The following is a 23,297-nucleotide window of genomic DNA, read 5'->3' on the forward strand; positions in this document are numbered from 1 at the left end:
ATTCTCAAATTGATATTTTCTTTTCAGAAAAAGTGGGCCATGTTCCTGTCCAGAACCTGTTTCTTAGGAAATTGGAGAACACAATGAACCTACTACACAAGAGGCCCATTGCTGCTGCATACCGTCCTAGCATCCAACGCAAATAGCTGAGCCCTAATTTGAATCATTGACTCAGGGCTTTCTGGTTCTGTCCACCTCTCACCACGGGAGTCTAATAACTTGATTCTCACCCAGCACTACTTTGGGGATATTCTTTCCTAACATCATCTCATCTCTCTACTCTCCACAGGTATTCCATTTCATTCTTGTTTCCCTCCCTTTTGCAATTAAAAAGAGAAAGGACCAAAATAATAAATTGTATTTTCAGAAACTGAAGGCAGCCCTCAAAGGTCAAAGTTGGCTTTGGTGAAAAGGTCAGATGTTCCCAGTGGTCCTCACTGAGTTCAGTAACAGAGGTAGATCTTTCTCCCTGAGGAATCTACCATGTCCCCTGATTGGACTTATAATGAAATATCCCAAAGCCAGTCTGACCGATAATACCAAAGGGTGACAGAAAGGGGAAGGGAGCTACCTGCTAGACACCAGCAACCCAGATCTAGCCACTTCCAGAAATACAGTCTCTGTGTGGTTCCAAAGCAACCTGCAAAACAATCAGGTCATCAAACTGCTCGCTGCAATTCACAGAAGCATCATGCTGCCACTCCTGTCCCAAAGGGTCCCTCCCAGCAAGAGATCCAGTGTGCGAATCTTCTGGACACTCAACGTGTAAGAATAGCAACAGCCAAAATAGCACACAGGACCCCAAAGCTGTCCAGCAAAAGCTGCCAAGCACTTGAGAGGTGCATCCTGTTTGGTCTTTGCTGGACCTCGCAGAGGTGGTCAACCAAGGCCAAGAGTGGCCAAGCTCAGGGAAGAAATGCTGAGCCTCTGGTTGGTGGGGGAGGGGGGCGGCAGGGTCAAGGCAGTTGCTTTGGGACATGGCAAAGTCACTGGCCAACCCCACTTCCAGGGAGCTAGTTGCTCATAACTTCACGATCCTTAGAGAATTGAAAACCTCTCACTGGCATGACTCACAGATACATATTCTCTAAGAATCCCTCAGCAGCACCAACATTTTGTCAATAGCATAAGTTAGAGACCAAATCCAGCCTGGCTTCATGCTCAGCAAGTACCTGGTCCCCGGGAGCCCACGGTCTGTCACCCCGAGGTTTCTCCCATGCCTACAAACACCATGCCACATGCTATGTGCCCCCCCCACCCCCGCCAGCAAACACCAACCCATCTCCAGTGACCCAGTTCCTCTCTCAAACTTGCATCCTTCTGGCCTCCGGGCCTTATCGTTGTTTAGTCGCTCAGTGGTGTCTGACTCTTTGTGACCCCATGGACAGCATGCCAGACTTCCCTGTCCTTCACTATCTCCCAGAGTTTGCACAAACTCACGTCCTTTGAGTTGGTGATGTCATCCAACCATCCCATCCTCTGCCGCCCCCTTCTCCTCCTGCCCTCAATCTTTCCCAGCATCAGGGTCTTTTCCAGTGAGTCAGCTCTTTACATCAGGTGACCAAAGTATTGGAGCTTCAGCTTCAGCATCAGTCCTTCCAATGAATATTCAGGGTTGATTTCCTTTAGGATTGACTGGTTTGATCTGCTTGCATGCAGTCCAAGGGACTCTCAAGAGTCTTCTCCAGCACCACAGTTTAAAAGCATCAGTTCTTCAGCACTCAGCCTTATTTATGGTCCAACTTCTTTATCACAAGCATACATACTACTGGAAACACCATAGCTTTGATTATATGGACCTTTGCCGGCAAACTGATGTCTCTGCTTTTTAATCCTGGCCTTGTAGCTGTTAACAAAACTAACCACTTCCCCCTGGGTCTCTCAGCACTTCAAACCTTGTGTGTATTATGTCACTTATTTACATTCTAGGTGTGTGTTTGTATCATCTTCCCCACCAGATGCTGGCTTGTGTTCATGATGTCTTATTCATCTTTGTACTCCAAGGCACAGAACAATACCTCCAGTACAGAGGACCAGGATTTAACTCATATGAACTAGTTAGACCAGAGCCCAGGAAGGTGATCATTTGGGCAACTATATCAGCATAGAGTATCACCTGACTCACAGCATAACCAATGTTACCTGCAAACTCTGCCAAAGCAATTGAGAGAATCACAGGATTTTCAAAGAATGAGACAGTGAGGGAGCATCTGGGCTAAGCTCCCTCTTGGTGCTGGGCCAGGGATCCTAGGGCTCATGCTTAAACACCTCTAGTGATGAGAAACTCACTAACTCATGAGATCATCAATTCCAAAGAACATCATAAACCACAGATGATGAACACATCATCTCTCTCCCATTCAGATCTCTCTCCTCTGTGACCAAGCTCTGCTCAAAGTGAAAGTGTTAGTCGCTCAGTTGTGTCCAACTCTTTGCGACTCAAAGGACGCTAGCCTGCCAGGCTCCTCTGTCCATGGGATTCTCCAGGCAAAAATACTAGAGTGGGTTGCCATGACCTTCCCCAGGGGATCTTCCCAACACAGGGATCGAGCCCGGGCCTCCCACATTGCAGGCAGATTCTTTACCGTCTGAGCCACCAAGGAAGCCCTTAGCTCTGCTGAGGACCATGGCTAATCCACCTTAAATCTCTAGCGCTTATCTCACCAAAGTGGAGCTAAAGTAGGTGACTCAAATAATTGTGCTGAAAATAGATCATTAGTTTTGAGCTGAGCACTCTTTAAAAGAATATATGGCATTACACCAATGTCAATTTCCTAATTTTGATTGTATACTATAGACTGGTAAGGCGTGATCACTGGGTGAAGGCTACATGAGCAGTTTCCATACCATTTCAACAACTTCCTATGAGTCAAACTATTTCAAAATAAAAGGTTATTTAAAATAGATCATACATGTACACACGTGTATATACATATACCCATGTATTTATGTACGTATAGAATGTATTTTTAATAATTATATGTGCGTGTATATAGAGACAGACAGACAGACAGGCAGACACAGAAAAAGAGACAGAGAGAGATGGGAGCCGGGGTCACTGCCCTGGGCTATGTGCCCATACAGGACTGCTTTGGACATGGACACAAGATTTTTCTGCAGCCTTTACCGTCTATAAGAACCACTAAAAGATGTGACTGATGCCATTACCTCCATGGTCGTGCCCTCTCACCCATTCTTTTATACGTCCTGAGACCAGCGAAATCCGACCAGTTCATCTGCCAGGCCCCCTAACCCCACCCCACATCCATACACCCCAGACACAGTATGAGGCAGGTTCCCGCTTATATGAATCAACTCAGCCTTTAACCAGCAGCCAAGCTAACACTCCAGGATCCCTAGGAGACCACGAAGTGGGAAGTAAGTAAAGCCACAAGGAGCACCCACTCGCCATGTGCTAAGCCCGCCCTGGGTACTCTGCACCAGTTCTCTCCTTTAATTCTCACTGCAATCCTATACTGCGCCCATCCACAGGAGAGAAAAACTGAGGCACCCAGGAGGGAGGAAATGTGCCTCAGGTCATCAGGCTGGTGAGTGCAGAGATGGAAGTCAGACCCCAGCTGGGTGCACACTCGGTGCTGGCTCACGACAGGAGAAGCCCTGACCGAGGGTCAGCAAGGATGCTGGACAGGTTTTCAGAAGCCCAATAACCATCCTGTTTTGTTTAAACCTGTTAACTTCACAGATGCCTTAAAGGCCAACACTCGTTTCTACCCATCTCTAGAGATGGTGATTTTGAACATCTGTTAAGTCCAGGGGCTTCTTTTAGTCCCTTTCTCCTTGCTAAATCTAGGTGGGGATGGGTGTAGCTGGAGAGCCAGGCCCTGGAATTTTGTTTGGAGCTCCAAGGTCCTTCAGCGAAAGTACCAGGGCCCCCCACCAGCACGGTGTTTGCATGGTTGGCATGTAACAGATGCCTGTTGAAGAAAATGGGCGAGTTCATCTATCTTGGAGAAGCATCACAATTTTTAAAAAGACACCCACTTATCCAGTGGCTGTTTCCTCTTGTCATAAATCAGTAATAATTCAATGGTGGGGAGGAAGAGTGTGGGTCACATTTTCTTCCATTAAGACCGGCAATCAATCAAGCCTGCTCACAGTCCAGCTAAATTTAGCATGAGATATGGGCTTTCAGAAAGTCCTCTACAGTGTGGGCGGCCACTAAAAATATAACAAAACAATGAAGTCACCACAGGATGGAGAGAGGTCTATAAATGGTGGGGACCCTAGAGATTGGTACTTGGGCCTGCTGTACCTTTAAACAGGTCTTACCGATGAGAAAGACCTAGAGAAAAATCTCTAGAGGTCATCACTAAGCTCTTCCATTATGAAAATGTAAAGCTGAAGAAAAGTATCTGCGTGAGTAGGGAAAAAAGAAATAGGAAAGGGTGAATCCAAATTATTGGGAGAAAACTCATCTACATGGTAGCAATATTTCCTAAGCTTCAGGACAAAAAAAGCATGGTCAAGTACATCTGGGAAACACTGAACATGCAAAAGAGGGAAAATGTATCCCTCTTGTGAACACAGACTTCGAAAAATTCTGGGAGGTCCTCCAATAAAGAAACATATCCAATGTTAAACACAGTATTTTCCAAAATCTATTTGCGTACAGGCCTTTGTTTTCTTCTTGAATGTAAAACCTGTTACCATCCTGTGGGGGTGGGTGGGTAATGCTTTGAGAATGCTCCCATAAAGGATGACTATACTTTATGTAGTGGATGTAATTAAATAGGCCCTTAGCAGCCTGGATGAGTAAGGAGTTTGGGGGAGAATGGATACATATGTAAAATGAGCCCCTTTGCTGTCCAACTGAAACTATCACAACATTGTTAATCGGCTATACTCCAATATAGAATAAAAAGTTTCAAAAAATTGCAAAGCAACTACAAAAAATAAAAAGTAAATAAAATAGGCCCCTGGGTGTCATCAAAGACTGTTGCATAAAAATGATCGGTTTTTGCATTGCTGCTGCCACGCAGGATGACCAACAACACTGGGAACTGTCAGGAAAGATGGGAGAAACCAAGTCAAGCCTAGTGTCTTGGGCGCAAGCAGGACTTTCAGACGAGTGTGATGGACTTGTGACCAAAGCCAACATCAGAAGGAACACAAGCAGCTGTAACAGTGACCCAGCAAAGCCCCAGATAGGAATTCATCCCCCCGAAGCTGACAGCCAGGTGCTGAAAGACACTCACTTCAACATGACAGCAACAGGGGAAACGAGGAAGAACTGAAAGATTCAGTGGCAGGAGATGAGCAGAAAAAGTGTGGGCACATCCAGAACGGGGAAGTGGGATTCTCTGCCACAGACCCCTCTGTTCTGAGGCAAGCCGTGTGTGCTGAGCACCATCTGTACCACAGGCCCCAGGAAGGGCTGGTTGAAAATACACTGATTCAACCCCAGATCTGGCTACCCCAAACTTCAGCAGGGAGTTGCTGGCTACTCTCTGAAGGCAAACGGAGAAGCTCTCATGTGATGGCTTTACAAGCAACCAGGCCACATGGTCTGACAGGTATTCATCTACTTTTAATTACAATCCCACAAAATATTTTAATCCACATCTGTTCCACAGTATACTGGACACCACACACAGAAATCAACTCAAAATGAATCACCAGCTTCAGTGTAAAAGCTAACATGGTAAACTTAGCAGTTAAGTATCTTGGGCACATGTTCCCCCTGGACCCAGTCCAGCTTCTTCTAACAGTCAAGGAACATTTTACTGAGCAATTAGTCAATGTCAGTTTCCCCTCCTGATGATGGCAAGACAGCAAGAAATGAGACAGTCCTTGATGTTAAATCTTACAAGCTTTCAGGAGCTCTTCAGGGACCTGTCATTAATAAAAGTATTCCAAACCTCTTTGAATCCATTTCTCTTTCTCACTTATACTGCCTTGGCTGTAACCTAAGTTTAGGAATCCTTTCGGTTCATTAACTGACAGGTAGATAAAAGACCCTGATGTTGGGAAAGACTGAAGGCAGAAGGAGAAGAGGGTGACAGAGGATGAGATAGTTGGACGACATCACCGAGTCAATCGATGTGAACTTGGGCAAACTCTGGGAGATGGTGAAAGACAGGGAGGCCTGTCATGCAGCAGTCCACGGGGTCACGAAAAGTCAGACATGAATTGGTGACCAAACAACAACAAAGGGTACCATGTACTGTCAGTTAACATGTTTCTTACCAGGCGGATGGGAAGTGAAACATCAAGCCCAGGAAAGTACAGGATGAAAGAGGAGCAGATGTCAGGTTCAAGAGAGCTGCATGGATAAACGTCAGACCAACAAGTACTGCCTGCCTCACGGTAGAAGAGTCAAGGAAGCGGTCCCACCAGGTGAGAGGGTGAGACCAGCCAGTTTCAAGGCCTGCCATCCATTTGACCTCCTTGTTACAGGCATCTTCCCTGCACTGTCGATGGGAAGAAGCAAAACTGGCTGCCTTGAATTTCTTCTCCTTTCCTCTCTCTGCCCTCTGGTAGGGGGGTGGCTAAAAGGTCAGACACAGAGGAAAAAAGGAATAAAAACAAAGGATGGATATTTCACTGATGGAATAAAAAACTGGAGACCCAAAGGAACTGAGGGTGCTGAGCCCTGGCGGAAACAGGAAGGGGGGTGGGGGGGGGGTGCCGGGACAGACAGACAGATGCCTATGGCTGCCCAGGGCAGGACAAGGAAGAGGGGGTGCCATCACATGAGGTGGGCTCTGGTTCGGCACACGGACGGGCTTTTGAGTGATCGGCGCCTCCCGGTGCTGGGTGGGCTGCCAAACACAGCGGGATCCTCCTCCTACAAGCAGGGTGGCCAGGGCCACGGGAGACCTGGAGTGGCCCCCATGCATTCTTCACGGCTCCCCGCTCTGAGAACAGGGAGAACCCCACCAGCGGAGCAGCTGGAGGCAGAGGAGCTGAAGGCAGGCCAAAGCCGCCTTTCCCAGGCGCTCCACACAGGTGGGGAGCAGGATTCATGGCTCACAGGAAATGCTTACATCCTGACTTCAACCCAGGAAGCGCTGAACCAGTAATAGCTCTCGCTGACTTCATGCACCTTTTGTCCCCTCCAAGCCCTCCGAGTGTTAACAGGCCTGACAAATGAGTCCCTGGAGGTCTGCACTTGTGTCCGTGGACAAGGAGCACAGACACGAGAAACGTGGGCCTCTGCCACCCCAAGGATTTCCTCACCCATAAATTAACTCCCCACCACCATCATGACCCTGGAATCCCTAACAGAGAGTCTGATCAGTACGGGCTCACCAGCACCGACACCTCAGCTGAGAGCCACAATGCAGACATTGTCAGCAGTGGGATGGCGATCATTGTGTCTCGCACAGGCTCTGAAATGCTGGAAAGATTCCACAGACCTTCATCACCACCCTATGGGCACGCAGGCTTCAGGAACCCCAGTTTAATACATTCAGAAGCAGGCATCCCAGTCCAAATATGAGAGCATCCTTTATGATATTAATGTTTCTCAGAACCACAGGTGATAGAAGCTGCACTTTTCCTATTAGTAGATGAAGGACATATGTTCACGTATTTGAATTTACACTCAGGCCCCTGCAGCCACCCCAATGTCCCCAAAGTAATCAGGTTTGGCTCTAACCACTGCGCCCACTTCTCTAATGAGGACATAAAGTGTGGCTAAGATACACAGTGGGTTTCAAAGACTCAGCACCAAAAAGAACGTAAATAACTCACTGATAATACCTGCGCTGATTAGAAGCTGATAATATTTTGATATACTGGGTTCAGTGCTATTAAAATTAACCTTACTTGGTTTAACTTCTTCAACATAGCAACTAGAAAAATGAACCATTGCAAATGTGGCCCGCAGTCCCTTTCTATTGAACAGAGCTGGCTCTAGAGTTCCCTCTCTGGGAAAATTCCTTCTTCGGGACAGAAGTAAAGGAGGCACCTGTGCCTTGGGGCCTGGGCACCCCTCCACCTAACCAAGTTCTAGCACCCAGGCCAGGAGGCAGCCCAGAGAGCTGCAAGGCTGACTTCTGACACAGCGCGACTGCTCTGTGACGTTTTGTTACAGATGATATAGCCTTGACCCATTTCCTGAAATTGTCTGGGCCCTTCCCTCACTCCTTCCAAGGCAGGTCCAGTGGTCTGGGAAGGCACATGGCGCGGCGCATACATGTAGCTCCACAATCACCATCTGGTGGGTCTTTGTGGTACGTAAAAAGCTAAATCACAAAGGACTAAAAAGAGGCAGGGAGGACACCTGTCCGGAAATTCCTGCTCAGTGCATTGACTGAAGACTCTTACATCTGTGTCTGCATATTTTCCACTGTACGGAGCTTAGCACTTTATAAGCAAGGCCTTGTTTTAGCCTCACACCATCACTGTGGAGTAAACATCTGGGCCCTGTGTTAGACTTACACCCAACGACAGAGACTGTCCAGAAAGCAATTCCTTGTTTGTTTTTAAATAAATGATGCCAAAATGGTTATGCTCTATATGTGTGTGTGTGTGTATGTTCATAGTCTCATCCACCAAATTCTTTCCAGAAAAGTTTGATTCATTACATCAGACAAAGAAATAATCACTCCTTTGAAGTTCAATCCATTAATTCCACTCAACCTTTAGAATGGACAATAAGGAAGAAATGACGTTACGAACCTAATCACACAACATTATAAATTACCTATACTTCAATTTTTTAAAAAGTCTTGTTAAAAAAAAAAAAGAAGAACCTAATCAGTCACTTGACGAGCATTTGGGGAGCCTAGTCCATATTACATAGGTATGGCCCAGGTTGACTATGCCAAATATCATAAGCTCCCTGACCCAAAAGAGCCAGTAATCTAACAGGGAAGGCTAAAAACTAGTATGAAAGTGTCATGGGCTGAATTCTGTTCCCTCAAATTCATATGTTGAATCCATAACCTCCTGTACCTCAGAATGGGACCAGATTTGGAGAGAGGGTAATTAAGTCAAAATATGGGGTCTTTAGGGTAGGCCCGAATCCAAAAGGACTGCTATTCTTATACGAAGAGGAGATTGGGACCCAGACAAGTACAGAGAGAAGTCAGCAGGAAGACACCAGGAGAAAGCAGGCATCTGCAAGCCAAGGAGAGAGGCCTCGGGAGAGACCAACCCTGCTGACCCTCGACCTCATACTTCCAGCCTCCAGAAGCGTGACAAGTAAACTCTGTTGCTTAAGCCACCTGGTCTGTGGCCTTTCTTATGATGGCCCGAGCAGACTAGGACACCGAGCAACTCCGGTGGGGAAAAGGCCCACGTCCGACCCCGGGGACGGGAAGAGAGAAGGCGGCTGGGGGTGTCAGATGGTAGTGGGCAGCCACTTTGCAGAGGGAGCCTCACTAGAGCTGGCCTGGAGAGGGAGGGAGGTCTGCACTGGTGAAGGTGGGGGAGGGCAACAGGAGGAAAAGCAGAAAGCCCGGAAGGCCCGGGGCTGCCTGACTGGCCAAGTCACAGCTTCCAGAACAGATGCCCAGCAGACCAAGAGTTACTTGAAGGCAGGGCTGAGTCCCACCTTCTCCATCTCCCCAGGGCCCTCCATCTCTTCAGCGTCTGGCACACAGTGGGTGCTCCATAAATGCAGTGGCATACATAACTTCTCATCCAAATTGGAATGAAAGTGTCATGGGCTGAATTCTGTTCCCTTTGAGAGGTAAGATGCAACCATCAATGACCATGCTGAGACAACAGGTGCACACCCGGGCAGAGGTCAGCATAGCAGTGACACGTGCAGAAGTGAACTGAAGATAGAGACAGGTGGGATGAAGGGCAAAGTTGAGGACTGCGATGGTGCCTGCTATAATCTGCCCAGGGAGAAAATGCATGTGCCTATCAATTTGCTCATAGGAAGAACTCAGATGATCTCTAAGCTGGTTTCTCATTCTCTGTTTGCCCCCAAAAGATAGTGCCCCCCCCCCAAAAAATCATAATTATTCTGCTTAATGGACTTCCCTTGTGGTTCAGCTGGTAAAGAATCCGCCTGCAATGCAGGAGACCCTGGTTCGATTCCTGGGTCAGGAAGATACCCTGGAGAAGGGATAGACTACCCACTCCAGTATTCATGGGCTTCCCTGGTGGCTCAGATGGTAAAGAATCCTCAGGAGACCTGGGTTCGCTCCCAGAGTTCAGAACATCCCCTAGAGGAGGGCATGGCAACCCACTCCAGTATTCATGCCTGGAGAATCCCTATGGACAGAGGAGCCTGGTTGGCTACGGTCCATGGGGCTGCCAAGAGTCAGACACAACTGAGCGACACAACTGAGACACAGCACATTCTGCTTAATAAAAGCACGTACTTCAAGAAACTCCTAGTCTTTGTGAAAGAGAAAGATTTCTGACATGGTCATGCCCAAAACACTCCAGTGAAGTTAAACAGAAATGCTGAAAGACTTGTGCTTAGTAAATTGACTGCTGACAACACTGTCCTGCAAACAACAAGCAGTGAGGGAACATGGAAGAAATCACAGCCTGCACCAGCCCTCCCATGAGAGTTGTGCTCTCTGGTACTAAAGCATCAGTATGAGTCCCAGGATTGCACAAGATCAAAAGGAAGCCAGGGCATAACCACCAGAACCTGCGTTTCCTAGCTCCTTGGTGCTCAGAGTGCAGTCCATGGACCGGCAGCATCGGTATCACTGGGGAGTTGGTTAGAAATTCACCCCAGACCTGCCGCATCAGGACTGAAAGAGGTCCACAAGTGGCGCTAGGGGTACCTGTCTGCCAATGCAAGAGACATAAAAGACATGGGTTCAATCCCTGGGTTGGGAAGATCTCCTGGAGGAGGGCACGGCAACCCACTTGACAGAGGAGCCTGGCGGGCTACAGTCCATGGGGTTGCAAAGAGTTGGACATGACTGAAGTGACTTAGCACCCACACCCGCATGTAGGTGACTGGTGTGCAAACTGCAGTTGAAGGAACCTTTGTAAACCGATTCAGCAGCTCTGACGTGCTCTGTTCCAGGTGGAGGAGGATGTCAGCTAGGAGAGTTGTTCTCTTCCCACATTTATTTCTTGTTTGCTCCATACTTTTTATTTTCTCTTCACCATCTGTTTCTAATCATTTTTTTAAAATCCCCCAAACACCTATGAAAAGTCTTGATCCATTTCAAACGCAGAGGCAGCCAGGAAGAGTAATTGATTTCCGGGTTAAGAAAGGAAAAGGGGCCCAGTGCTCACCAGATCCCTACTAGGAAGTCTGTTTTGTTCCCACCGTCATCTGAGGAAGTACAGAGACCCAGCTGAGGCCCTCACCTGAGACCCCAGGGCTGAGCACAGATCAGATCATCCCAGCCTGGCATCCTCCATCCAAGCGGGAAGAGTATACTTCATGTGCTTCACAAAAGGAAGTTGAAAAGGAATCTCTCCACCCAGTACTAGCAAGAGCATCAGGATCCAGGTGGCTTTTACATTCTAGAAGGCAATTCTCTGATATGTCTCAAACCTTAAAATGCCTTCCCTCCGAATTCACCAATTGTATATACCTCCATCCTCGACATTGCCACTTTTTACATAGTTTTATGCCACAGAGAAGAAAATGGAAAATATCAGATGCAAGACTGTGACGCTCCTGAAATGATCAACTCAGGGTGAGCCACCCAATTTTCTCATTTCTAATTCTGCTTCCCTCCCGCCACGATTATGGGCTATGGAACTCTGGAGAGAAAGACCAGGTTCCATGGCACTCTTAAAACTCAGGTTTTAATCAATGTAAGTGCAAAGTGAATCAGTCACTTTGACTTCAGTCCAGTTATTTATGTTTCTACTTGGCTCATGATATTTGATTTGTAAATGACTGGTGTCCTGGGAAGACTCTATATTCAACTGTAACAGAAATCTGCACTGTCTGACATAGTAGCTACTAGCCACAAGTGGTTGTTTATATTTAAACTTTACAATTAAAAGTAGAAATTTCTCAGTAGCACTCACTACATTTCAAGTTCTCAACAGTCATATGTGGTAGTGGCCACCACATTGGGCAGTGTAGATATGGCACATGTCCAACATCACAGAAAGTGCTACAAGAGAGTGAAGCTCTACACAGTTGAAACTGACATTCCCCAACCTCCCTTAAGATACGGACACTAAATGAGTTGTTAGTAGAAATCATTGTGTTCTGTGCTCAGTCACGTTCAACTTTTTGTGACGTCATGAACTGTAGCCCCCCCTCCCCCACCTCCCACCCCGCCCGGCCCTGGCTCCTCTGTCCATAGCACTTTCCAGGAAAGAATACTGGAGAGAGTTACCATTTCCTCCTCCAGGGGACCTGCCCGACTAAGGGATCTAACCTGCATCTCCTGCGTCTCCTGCATTGGCAGGTGGATCCTTTACCATTCCACCACCTGGGAAGCCTAGAGGTCATTGGGAGCTCTTTAAAAGGGCCTCAGAATCAGATGGCAAGAGCACTTTGCCTTTCCTCGTTCTTTCTGCATGGAAAGAAGACAGAGCAGCTGGGACTCAGCAGCCATCTGAAGGCCAAGAGGAAAGATGCACCTGTCCTGAGTACTCACACTTCCCTTTCCTTTCCTCTCTCTCTCTACCTAGGTCATCTCATCAAATTTCATGGCTGTAGACACTACTTTCTGATGACTCTCAAATTTATACTTATAACCCAAACCACTACTTAAACTGCCAGCTCCTATACACATTTCTCCACTTCACCATCTAATAGGTCCCTCAAACTCAGTGTATCTAAAACTGAACTCCGGATCCTCCCCTTCAAGCCTGGTCCACCTGCAACCTTTTTTGCTGAGCTTTAATAAATGTATTCAGTCATATAACCACAAGCACAATCCCATTAGAATATTTTTACCACTTCCAAACTTCCCTCCTGACTCTGCAGCCAAGCATGGATGCCACCTCCCACCCCATCTCTGGCTTCTGGAAAACTCAGATTTGCTTTCTGCCTCTTGAGCTGGTCTTTTCTCCAGAATCACAGTAGCAGCCTTTTTGAGTCTGGTTTCCTTCACTTAGCATAATGCTATAGGGATTTGTGCATATCATTCATATCATAAAAATACATATATCATATCATATCAAGCACTTCATTCTTTGTTATTGCTGAGTAGTATTCCATCATACAGCCTTTCCAAAGGTAACAGCTGCTTACCCATTCTGCTGTTGGGCATTTTATAAGGAAAAAGCAAGCTGCATAGCAGTGTGTGCCACAGTACGCTTACATTTGTGTAAAACACAGCTTTGTGTATTCACTGACAAGTTCTTGGAAGACATGTACAAGAACTTGGAACTTTGGGAGAGAAATGGGGGTACTGAGAGACAGCCTTTCTTTCTATAACTTTATAGTTTTAAACAATGAGTAACTATGTGCATGTATTACCGATTAAAAAGAAAAAAGTTTTAAGATGACCTCCTACATCTAAAGTCTGTATTCTTTTCCCCAAAACTTACAACTTTTGGGGGGCTATTTCTTTGACTTATCAGAATGATTAATAGATTTTATCAAGAGATTTAAGCATTTTTTTCCAGTTAAAGAAGAAAATCTTGTGGTTTTCCTTTCTCCTCTTCCTCACACAGAGGTTTTCTTTACTCCAACTTAATCCTTCCTTGTGTGAGCTAAGTCGCTTCAGGTCACTTTGCGAACCTATAGACTATACCCTGCAAGGCTCCTCTGTCCATGGGGACTCTCCAGGCATGAATGCCGGGGTAGGTTGCCATTCCCTTCTCCAGGATATCTTCCCTAAGTGTTTCTTAAACAAGAAAATAAAAGCCTCCAACAGCACTGAAGGTTGACATTCGATGGATCTGAACACTGCAAACTCACAGTCTTTCATGTGACTGAAGCCGGCCCCAAGGCGTTTTTTTTTGGATGTGAAAATGGAAAACAACTACAACACCTGGGCAGATCCCAAGGAGTGATCTCTGAGACTGCTGGCTGGAGTGCTGCCCACCCTTTGCCAGGCCAGGACCTGCAGCAGCTTAAGGTCCTGACTCCCTTGTAGAATCCTCCAGCAACACAAGAGAACGGCCTCCTGAACATCTGCAGCTACTCAGAGAGGCCAATGTGCTTTTATATTCCCTTGTCCAGTGTGGAGTGGGTTTTTTTTCTTTTTACATTAATCCTGTTGTTGGCTCCCTTGACAGTGTCTGACACGTGATTTTGCTCACCAAAGGTCTTCTGGAGGCCTTTGGAGGGGGTCTCGGATCCCCACAGTTGGGAGTGAGGCAGCTGACCCCTTGTTCAGTCTTGCCTGGGCTTCTGGACTGCCCTTGTATAGACTCAAAACTATCACCCCATTTTCCCTGCTCCTGAAAAGGCTCTGGTCTGATGGTCAGACATGACTACCTGACCTCATAAAGGACTGGCTCTCTCAAGGGTTGATGCAGGACTTGAAGATAAAGCAGCACAGTTACCATCCAAGTAAGTATAGAGACCAGAACACCATGGAGTGATGCAGGGATATAGCCATGCTTCCAAAACTGTCCACTTCATCATCTCACGCCATCACCTCCCAGCCCGAGGTGCAAGAGAGGTGCGAAGCCCCACCCTGCAGAGAAGTTCCTTGTGACCACAGACTCCAGCTGACCCGATTGGCCACTTCAGCACGGCTGGGTCTGACAAGCATCTATTTCATGCTGCTCATTCCCAAAGCAGGAGTCAGACAACATGGAACAAGCTCTGAGTGGACAGGGAGCTAGTGGCAATCTCCCTGGAGCCAAGGACAGCGTTTGGCTGAGGATGTTTAAGACATCATGACTTACGGAGCCTTCAAACACGGACAACCCTTCAGCAGGCAAGAGCAGGGAGTCACTGCTAATCAAAGCAGGGCATAACCAGGGTTTAGGGCTTCCAAGATGGGGCTCATGGCACGGTTTCCCATGGCACATTGGCCGGGCTCTAAAAAAGGACCCATATGTTTGGAAAGTTACTTCACAGTCAACATTCCTTTAGTCCTTCTGATTGAATCAGAGAGAAAGTTCAGCATGATGCCAGCATGTCTTCAATACTTCCCCAGCACTCTATAACTTCCCCTTCGAACACACAGGAAGAGCGGGTCACTTCTTCAGAGACTTCAGCAAATAATGGAGCCCAGTTAGAATTTAATGACATTGCTGTGTCCTCCATGTATTTATGTTTACAGCTACTTTCTCTTTTGGCAGGCAATAATTGGTGTTCTACTTGCAGGAGTATACAAATTATTTTATCTGAGTCAAAAAGTCGATGGGGAAAAAAAATTGGAAATACAATACCACAGGAGGTACATGTTTGAGACCAAAAAAATGCAAAAACCATGCAGGTGGTAGGTACATGGTTGAGTGCCGGACATGCTGGGTAAACACAATAACTAAGGCTGGTAAGTGTGAGGGGCGTGTTCCAGAAGAAAGGGGGTCCGTTCACTTTGACAGGAGCCCAGGGCACGTGTGAAAGAAAGAAAGAAAATCACTCAGTCATGTCCAACTCTTTGCAATCCCATGGACTGTAGCTTACCAGGTTCCTCTGTCCATGAGATTTTTCCAGGCAAGAGTACTGGAGTGGGTTGCCATTTCCTTCTCCAGAGGATCTTCCCAACACAGGGATCGAACCTGGGTCTCCTGCATTGTAGGCAGACACTTTACCATCTGAGCCATCAGTGAAAACAGGAGCCCAGGGCACATGTGAAGTGATGGAGAAATGCGGCTGGACAGGTAAACTGAGGCCAGGTCATGGAGAGCCCTGAGGCTGAGAAGAGCTGTGTGGATTTTCACTGGTGACCATGGGGACCCACAGAGGTCTCTAGACCATTTCACTAGTACAAGGGGGCCATCCCCCAAACGGGGCTAGTTTCAGGGAAGCGTGGAGACACACTGGGGCTTGTGGACTCTGAGCGAGAGATGCCAAGGAAGCCGCTAGAACTGCCTTGGCTCTGCTGACCGAGTGAGGCCCTGAGAATGGACCCACACTCCCAGGAGGATGCAGCTTATCACAGAATTAGGTATTTCCTTCCCTGGTGGCTCAGTGGTAAAGAACTCGCCTGCCAGTGCAGGAGACGTAAGAGACGTGAGTTCATTCCCTGGGTCGGGAAGTTCCCCTGGAGGAGGGCGTGGCAACCTACAGCAATACTGCTGCCTAGAGAATCCCGTGGGTCGCAAAGAGCTGGACACGCCTGCAGTGACTGGGCAGGCGCACACGGAGGCCCCACGAGGGCTGCGAATGGAACAAAACATGGGACAACACGGCGAGCCTGGGAGGCAGGTGTCAGCCAACGCAGCGTTCTGTGATCCAGATACTTATCACCATATATGGAATGAAAACTTCAGGGCGAAAAGGACGAACGGGGAAAAAAAGATTGGAATAGGCTTAAAGAAAAAAAGAAAAAAAAAAACACCTAAAGATAGCCTAAACAAAACACACCCAGCCCCTTGCGCCTGCCCTCCCTGTCTGCGTGCCATATGGCGTGTGATAAGCGAGAATGCTTTTATCTCTCTTTCTTCACTGTCTGTAAAGCCCAGCACCAGCCCCATCGAGAAGGCTGCACGGTGCTCTCAGGCCCTGCTGCCCTGAGGAGCAGCTCCCAGCCCCCAGCCCCGCTCCAGGAGGTGGCCAGGCTGCCATTCCCTGCCCCCAGCGCCGCAGCCTGCCTGGGTCCCACAAGGGCCACTGCCTTCAGAGCTGTTTTCCCACAACTGGAGAAACCACAGGCCAGGCCAGCTGAGCCACAGTATAAGCAGCCAGCCCGCCCAGTAGCTTTCACCTTCGCTGGTCCCTCTGCCAGTCCCCAGGGTCCTTTGCAATGGCCCAGACAACGCCTGGTAGGAGGAAATTTCCCACATGGCTATAAATTACCAAGCCACCTCGAACATCTCCTGAGCCACAAAGGCATCAGAAGCTTGTGCCTTCCTGATTGCTCCCGCCACCCCTGTCTCCTTGCATGACAAAATGACCAAGCAACAGCGATCATCCAAATTTTCTAGATGCCTAGTTCACTGAAGCCCTGCTCTCTTGCTCTTCCCTAAAATGACCCAAATAATCCCATAGAATTACATGCCTGATCTGCACTTCTGAGCCCTGCCCTCATCCTCCAAATTCTTCTGACCCCCATCTCAATCTCTCTTCTTGTTAGTCATGTTTTGATTGATGAGTTAAGTACCACTTGTGGGATGGAAGGCTATCAGTCAGGTTGACTCTTCTGACTCGATGTCCAGTTAAATCTGAATTTCAGATAACCAACAAATAATTTTTTTTAATTTTATGGACAAGTATATCCCAGGCACTATTTGGGATATATTTTTATACTAAAAATTAGATTTGTTGTTTACCTGAAAATTCAGTTTAACTGGAAATCTTATATATTTATTTGCCAGGTCTGGCAACCCTAGATATCAGCAGGCACAAGGATAAATAGCCTTGGGCAAGTCTACTCTTCCCTATTTAATCCTCAGAAGCCACCACAGAAACGGTCCTCCCTCTGGCCGGCACCTCTTCATTGCTATTTTCTGAGCGCTGTCTGCAAAAGCCCTGCAGGCTTTGAGAGGCCCTGTCTTGCAGCCAAGACCCCGGTAGCTACACAGGAAGGGCTAACCTCTCAGTCAAAGCAAAAAGTCACAAGATTCCTGAAGGAAAGTATGTGTAGAAGAGACCAGCATAAAGAAGCCCAGGGGGACATCCCTGGCAGCTCAGTGGTAAAGAATCCACATGCCAATGCAAAAGACGGTCTCGGTCCCTGATCCGAGACGATCCCACATGCCACAGAGCAACTAAGCCCTGGGCCACAGCTATGGAACCTGTGCTCTAGAGCTTGGGAGCCACAACTACCAAAGCCGGAGCACCCAAGAGCCCATGCTCCGCAACAAAAGAAGCCACCACAATGATCAGCTCATACACAGCAACCCCCTGCTCGTGGCAACCAGAGAAAAGACTGCAGCAATGAAAATCCAGAACAGTCATAAATAAATAAATTTTTAAAATATTAAAAATAAGGAGCCCAAGAGAAGACACCCCACCTCCAGGAAGTGTGAGGACATCAAGTGCAAGCCCTTGAAGGCCTGGCAGTATCTGGCACGACAGCCTCATGCCCCCACGTGTGATCACGAGCCAACATCATCTAAGACCCAGAGGGGTGGGTGGCCCCTTGGCTTAACAAGAGCATGAACTGCTTTAGAAAAGGCCTTCGCCCGTAAGGCCCAAGGGCAGCTGGTCTGGGCAGGCCCCAGCACGAGTCCTGGCAGGAGAGAGAGCCCAGCCCCACTGCAAAGCATCTCAGGGGCATGGACTCAGGCTCTGGGCCAAAGTGCCGTGGATGTGTGGGGCATTCTCTATCTACAAGGCAGAAGCATGTAGAGGCAGCTGTTATTCTCCTGTTCTGGCACTGACAACACAGTAATAGAGGGCCACTTCATCTCCAATCCATAGACTATTTTTGCTATCATCCAGAAAGCCACTGGCTAATAATAACACACTGGACTAGATGTAACTGCCATTTCTGTAAGTCAAGAATGTTAAAAATTGGCAAGTACGTATGATCCAACCAAATAATAATGATGCTGAGTGCCTGCTCTGTCGCAGACTCTGTGCAAGGCCCTTTAAGAGTATTTCATCATATAATACTTAAATCTTAATTCTGTGACTACCTTTCAAGGTAAGAGATGCAGAAACTGAGACACACAGATGTCAAACCAGGACACACGCTAGGTCTGTGTGAGTCCAAAACCACATTCATCTTACTGACCATGTGGTCGGTTCATGGGGGTCGGTCCTTCCACCTCCGACCCCCATATGCTGTCTGTCTTTGCCTAGGTAGTCAGTGGCTGGACGTTCCTCCAGCACTGGGCACCAGACTCCCAACCTGATGGTACCTGTCTGCACACTGGCCTCTCTGTAAGTAATCAAAGCCTGGCTGCTGGGAATTAGAAGCAAAGTATATTTAACAAATAATTTCAAGAGGAGAAAAACACTTTGAAAGTTTATGTAGAGTGAGGGGGAAGGGGGCCATAAAATCCACCCCTAAAATAAATAGAAAGTAATCAAGAGAGAAAAATCAAACCAGCTGTAAAACACCTTAAGCTTGACTACGAGGTAATACGTAATGAATCGCTGACATCAGGTACAGTGTGACGCAGCACCTCTGCTGATCCAAACGCATGTGCTTTTGTGGCTCTCTGCTGAAAAGACTACTGAGCCTCACAGAGGGGGGAGGACAAGAAACCTCCCAAAAGAAGAAGGCAAGGCCAGAAAGCACCGCTCTCAGAGGCAAAGACCAACACAGGAAGATCAATAAAGAGCTGCCCGACTCCCACTTTAAAAAAGAAGAAACAAATGTTCTCCTCCTTGTAAAATAAAATTTTGAAAGGGCATACGTAATGCAGAATAAAAGTTTCCACCAGTTCCAAATGAACATCTGCAGAGATCAGCGTTTGAGGAAAAAGCAACTGACCTTCACGTGGGCCACATAGTGATGACACGTCTCCTCCAAGTGGACCAGCCGCAGCTTCTCCGAAACCTGACCCACGGACTCTCCCAGCAACACGAAGTAGACCCTGGGCAACTGGCTCTTCTCTTTTTTGGCCACATCAGCCGTCAGAACATAATTCAGGCCTGCCGATGAATAAGGTCAAAATGTGAGTGAGGACACACACAGTCACAAGGCCCCCTCCAGACACCCTTAGAGGGTCGCACGCTCCCTTCAGATGATATGTAGCCCTCCGCTGCACAGAGGACTGATGTCAGGCAGCCCTGATCAATACCATCTCCCAAAGAGGTATGCAGCCAGGGGCCCCCCCAGAATCCAGAGAGACCAGGCTAGCCTGTCTTCCTGAGGATTCTCTGGGCTTCACATGTCACAGGTCCCCCTGATTTAAACCTCATGAGTTATTAACTGAGCCACCAATATACACATCAATGGTTAGCTGTATCCAACACAGTGAGTGTCCTGAAAGGCAGGCATCACCGCAAACCTACAGAATATTAAGAGAAGCTACTGAAACTACCCAGGCTACATGGAACACTGACCCCTATAATGAAATGGGGCACATGCCCAACACAAGGGAGTTATCACTCCCCCCCAATAATTCTGACTCATCGCATAGATGTCGAGTAGGGCTCTATAACTGCTGCATCTATTGGACTGTGGCCATCCGTGGCCCACGGAGCTGGGCACGGTGTATGCATACGAGACACGTCAAAGAACAACACGGGGAAACCCCCTGCCCTCATAGAGCTTTCACGCAGGGAAACACAGAGGAGGCTGAAGCTGACTTCCTTCCCGGGCCGCCATGGGGTGGGACCACATGGCTTAATGGTGTCTACTGGTTCAACAAAATCATGACCGCCATGAGGTCTATCTTGGGATGCACCCCTAAAAGAGAAAACCTCATCACCTAGTGCCTCAAGGTGTAATGCCAGGGTGGCAGAACCTATTGTGACAAAATGTGGGACTTTAAAACATGGTCACAATACAGAACACACATTGGATAAACCCGAAAGTTTTCACCTTCATTATTTCAGAGCTTGTCAGGAAGTATGTGACAATGCTTTTTATTAGGTAAGTATGGCTCACTTTATTAGGTAAGAATGGCCTCAACAGAACCATTTCACTGCTCTCCTGTACCACATAACACTTTTTTACATAATACTATTTCTTTGCTGCTTTGTGGATTCAGGGGAGCATGGCATTTTTAAAGTGAGCGAAAAGGAGCATCTGTCCCTAGAATGACCAGATGAGACTGCTGAGCAGTGGGAAAACAGATGACCCAGCCCCTGCCGTGGCTTCACACATGAGCCTCCTAGTAGCTGGGCTCTTGTGCCCCAAAAAAGTAGCCTCACACCTGCCAACATTTAACTACGTGAGCTGGGGCCACGGGGATGGCTCTGCCTTTTAATAACATCAAAGGGATCAGCCACTAGGGAAGGTATGAAGGGAGAAAGTGACCTGGATAGGCATTCGGCAGCTGCCACAGGGCATATTTTTGATGCATTTAATGGTTTTCTTGGGCCTCTGCCATCTCAGGGACTTTGCCGAGCCATGCTAGCAGATTCCTGGTCAGCAAGGGCAGGTCTGCCCCAGCTTGTTTATTTCAGCAAATAGCTGATTTCCAAGGTGAAGCTGGGTCACCAAGAGGTACCTGAGACCTGGATGGTGATATTATTGAAAATAGAAGAATGCACACAGGGAAGTACTTCAGCAGAGAAAGCACAGGAACCTGCACAAGATTTACACACCTGCTCCGACAGCGGTGGGGCAGGAAAGGAGGGAGACTCATAGAGTGTGAAAGCTTTCAGGCAAGCCTAGGGACCATCTCGATCAAGACCCTCATTTTTTCAGATGAGGAACTGATGCCCCAAGAGGGAACAAGTAAAGCAATTATCCTCCAATTAAAGATAAATAATTTTTTTTTTTTAAAAAAAGAGGGAACAAGACTTGCTCCCGGCCAGAAAGCGGAATCTGGAGCTCTCCTCAACCCCAGTGTTGGGCTATTCCTATCACAGTGGTTCTTGGTACGTTTTTTACATTATTGGATCAAAAACTCACATTCTTTGAATGCACAGACAGCAGAATCAAACAAGTATAGAGATCTGGAACTGAACGTTGGCCAATTTACTTTCTCTCGATCACAATTTCCCTGAGCAACAGCCAAACAGTAAGAAAGAATACGTAGAAATGAACTGAGTTTCCAACTTCCATTTAGCAAGCTTAGGATAGGAGGTGGGCATTGTAGAAGATGAGCCAGAAGACCTTGCTCAATGGGGTCCCCTCTGCAGTCCCCATCGGGCCATCCTGCCTGGTGAGGGAGCCACAGCTGCCCTTCCATGGCTGGCGTGAAGGCTGACCAGGGAGAGAACAGTGCCTTTGAACCATCTCGTCAGCAACGAATGGCCAAGCCCAGAGAAAACTGGGTGGAAATGAGCACAGGAAGACAGAGCAGATTAGCGTCAGTGCCCCACCCACATCCTCTTGGCTTTTACCATTTCTCTGCTGTCCAACCCAACTTCTAAACTGCCGGCACCTGCAACCCCTTTTCCCATGGGCTTTGGTGGCCCCACCCATTGGGACAGCCGGCCAGGAGCACCAAGGACTAAAGCCCCTGGGACAGCATTCAGGAAACCATGACCCCAGCTCCCTGGTCCTTTGGGTGGGGTAACTGTGAGGCGCGTCTACTCTGGCTCCCAGGCTTCCCCAGCAGGCTTCCGCTCTGGCAGTCCTGTTAACAGAGGTAACGGGTTCAATAACACGTGCTCTATTCTGCTGCCGTGATGGTTTCTGGTCAACTTGACTAAGCCATGGTATTTGGTCAAACACCTATCTGAACGTTACAATGAAAGTATTTTTTAGATGAGATTGATATTTACATCAGTTAAGTGCTTAGTCGCTCAGTCATGTCTGACTCTTTGTACCCCATGGACTGTAGCCTGCCAGGCTCCTCTGTGCATGTGGATTCTCCTGGCAAGAATACTGCAGTGGGTGGCCATGCCCTCCTCCAGGGGATCTTCCCAACCCTGGGATCGAAGCTAGGTCTCCCTCACTGCAGGTGGATTCTTTATCGTCTGAGCCACCTTCGAATAAAGCAGATTACCATCCAGAATGTGGGTGGGCCTCACCTAACTAGTTGATGGTCTTAAGAGAAAAAGACCAAAGATGCCCCCCAAAAGAAGAAATGCTGCTTCCAGACTGCCTCTGAACTACAATATCTTATACATACATATACAGTATCCAATATCCTCAGGATTCTTTTTCTCTGGTGAACCCCAACTACTGCAGCTGCCTTCCCTTCCTGTCTCATGGTCCTGCTTTCCTATTGGTATTTCCTGGGATCCCCTCCTGAATCAACAATGTGCATTCAAATCTTTGCCACAGGCTCTGCTTCTGCAAGAATTTGAATTAAAATGGGGCAAGTCCAGAAAACAGAATGAATTTGACCCTCTGCGTGTTGTCAAGAACTGTGCAGATATTTTACAAACATCAAGCTTAGTCCCCCCAAACCCTGACTAACTGCAGAATCACTGGCCCAATATATTTCTCTTGCAACTCAAGGGAGAGGAGAAACAGCTCAGAGTCACTAACCCTGACCTGAGGACCACAACCGCTGTTCTGCTCTGGGTGGAGTATACTCATGCCTACAAGCTCACTTATCAGATATTTCTAAAGTGTGAAAGTGTACAATCAGATAGACCAGATTCATCTGATTCACCAAGAGCAATCATTTTGGAAACATTTCATCTTTTGAACTGCCTGCTCAGAGCTTCTCCTTGATTTAAAATTTACTTTGTTATTTTAAATTATACAATAATTTACATTATTAATTACATTAATAATTACATTATTAATAATGTAAATTATACAATAATTTGATAAGTTAGCACC

At 47.5% G+C, this 23,297-nt stretch overlaps 1 protein-coding gene across 1 annotated transcript in view; it reads right to left on the reverse strand.

The window, feature by feature from the left end:
- ITGA9 (integrin subunit alpha 9) overlaps window positions 1-23,297 on the reverse strand; it is a 347,591-nt gene that overhangs the window by 234,221 nt on the left and 90,073 nt on the right. The window contains exon 15 of the mRNA XM_043442046.1: window positions 19,374-19,534. Within this exon, the coding sequence (XP_043297981.1) occupies window positions 19,374-19,534 (161 nt within the window). The remainder of the gene's footprint in view (window positions 1-19,373; window positions 19,535-23,297) is intronic.

The sequence above is a fragment of the Cervus canadensis genome, chromosome 22 (assembly GCF_019320065.1).
Source record: "Cervus canadensis isolate Bull #8, Minnesota chromosome 22, ASM1932006v1, whole genome shotgun sequence".
In the NCBI taxonomy this organism is placed as follows: domain Eukaryota; kingdom Metazoa; phylum Chordata; class Mammalia; order Artiodactyla; family Cervidae; genus Cervus; species Cervus canadensis.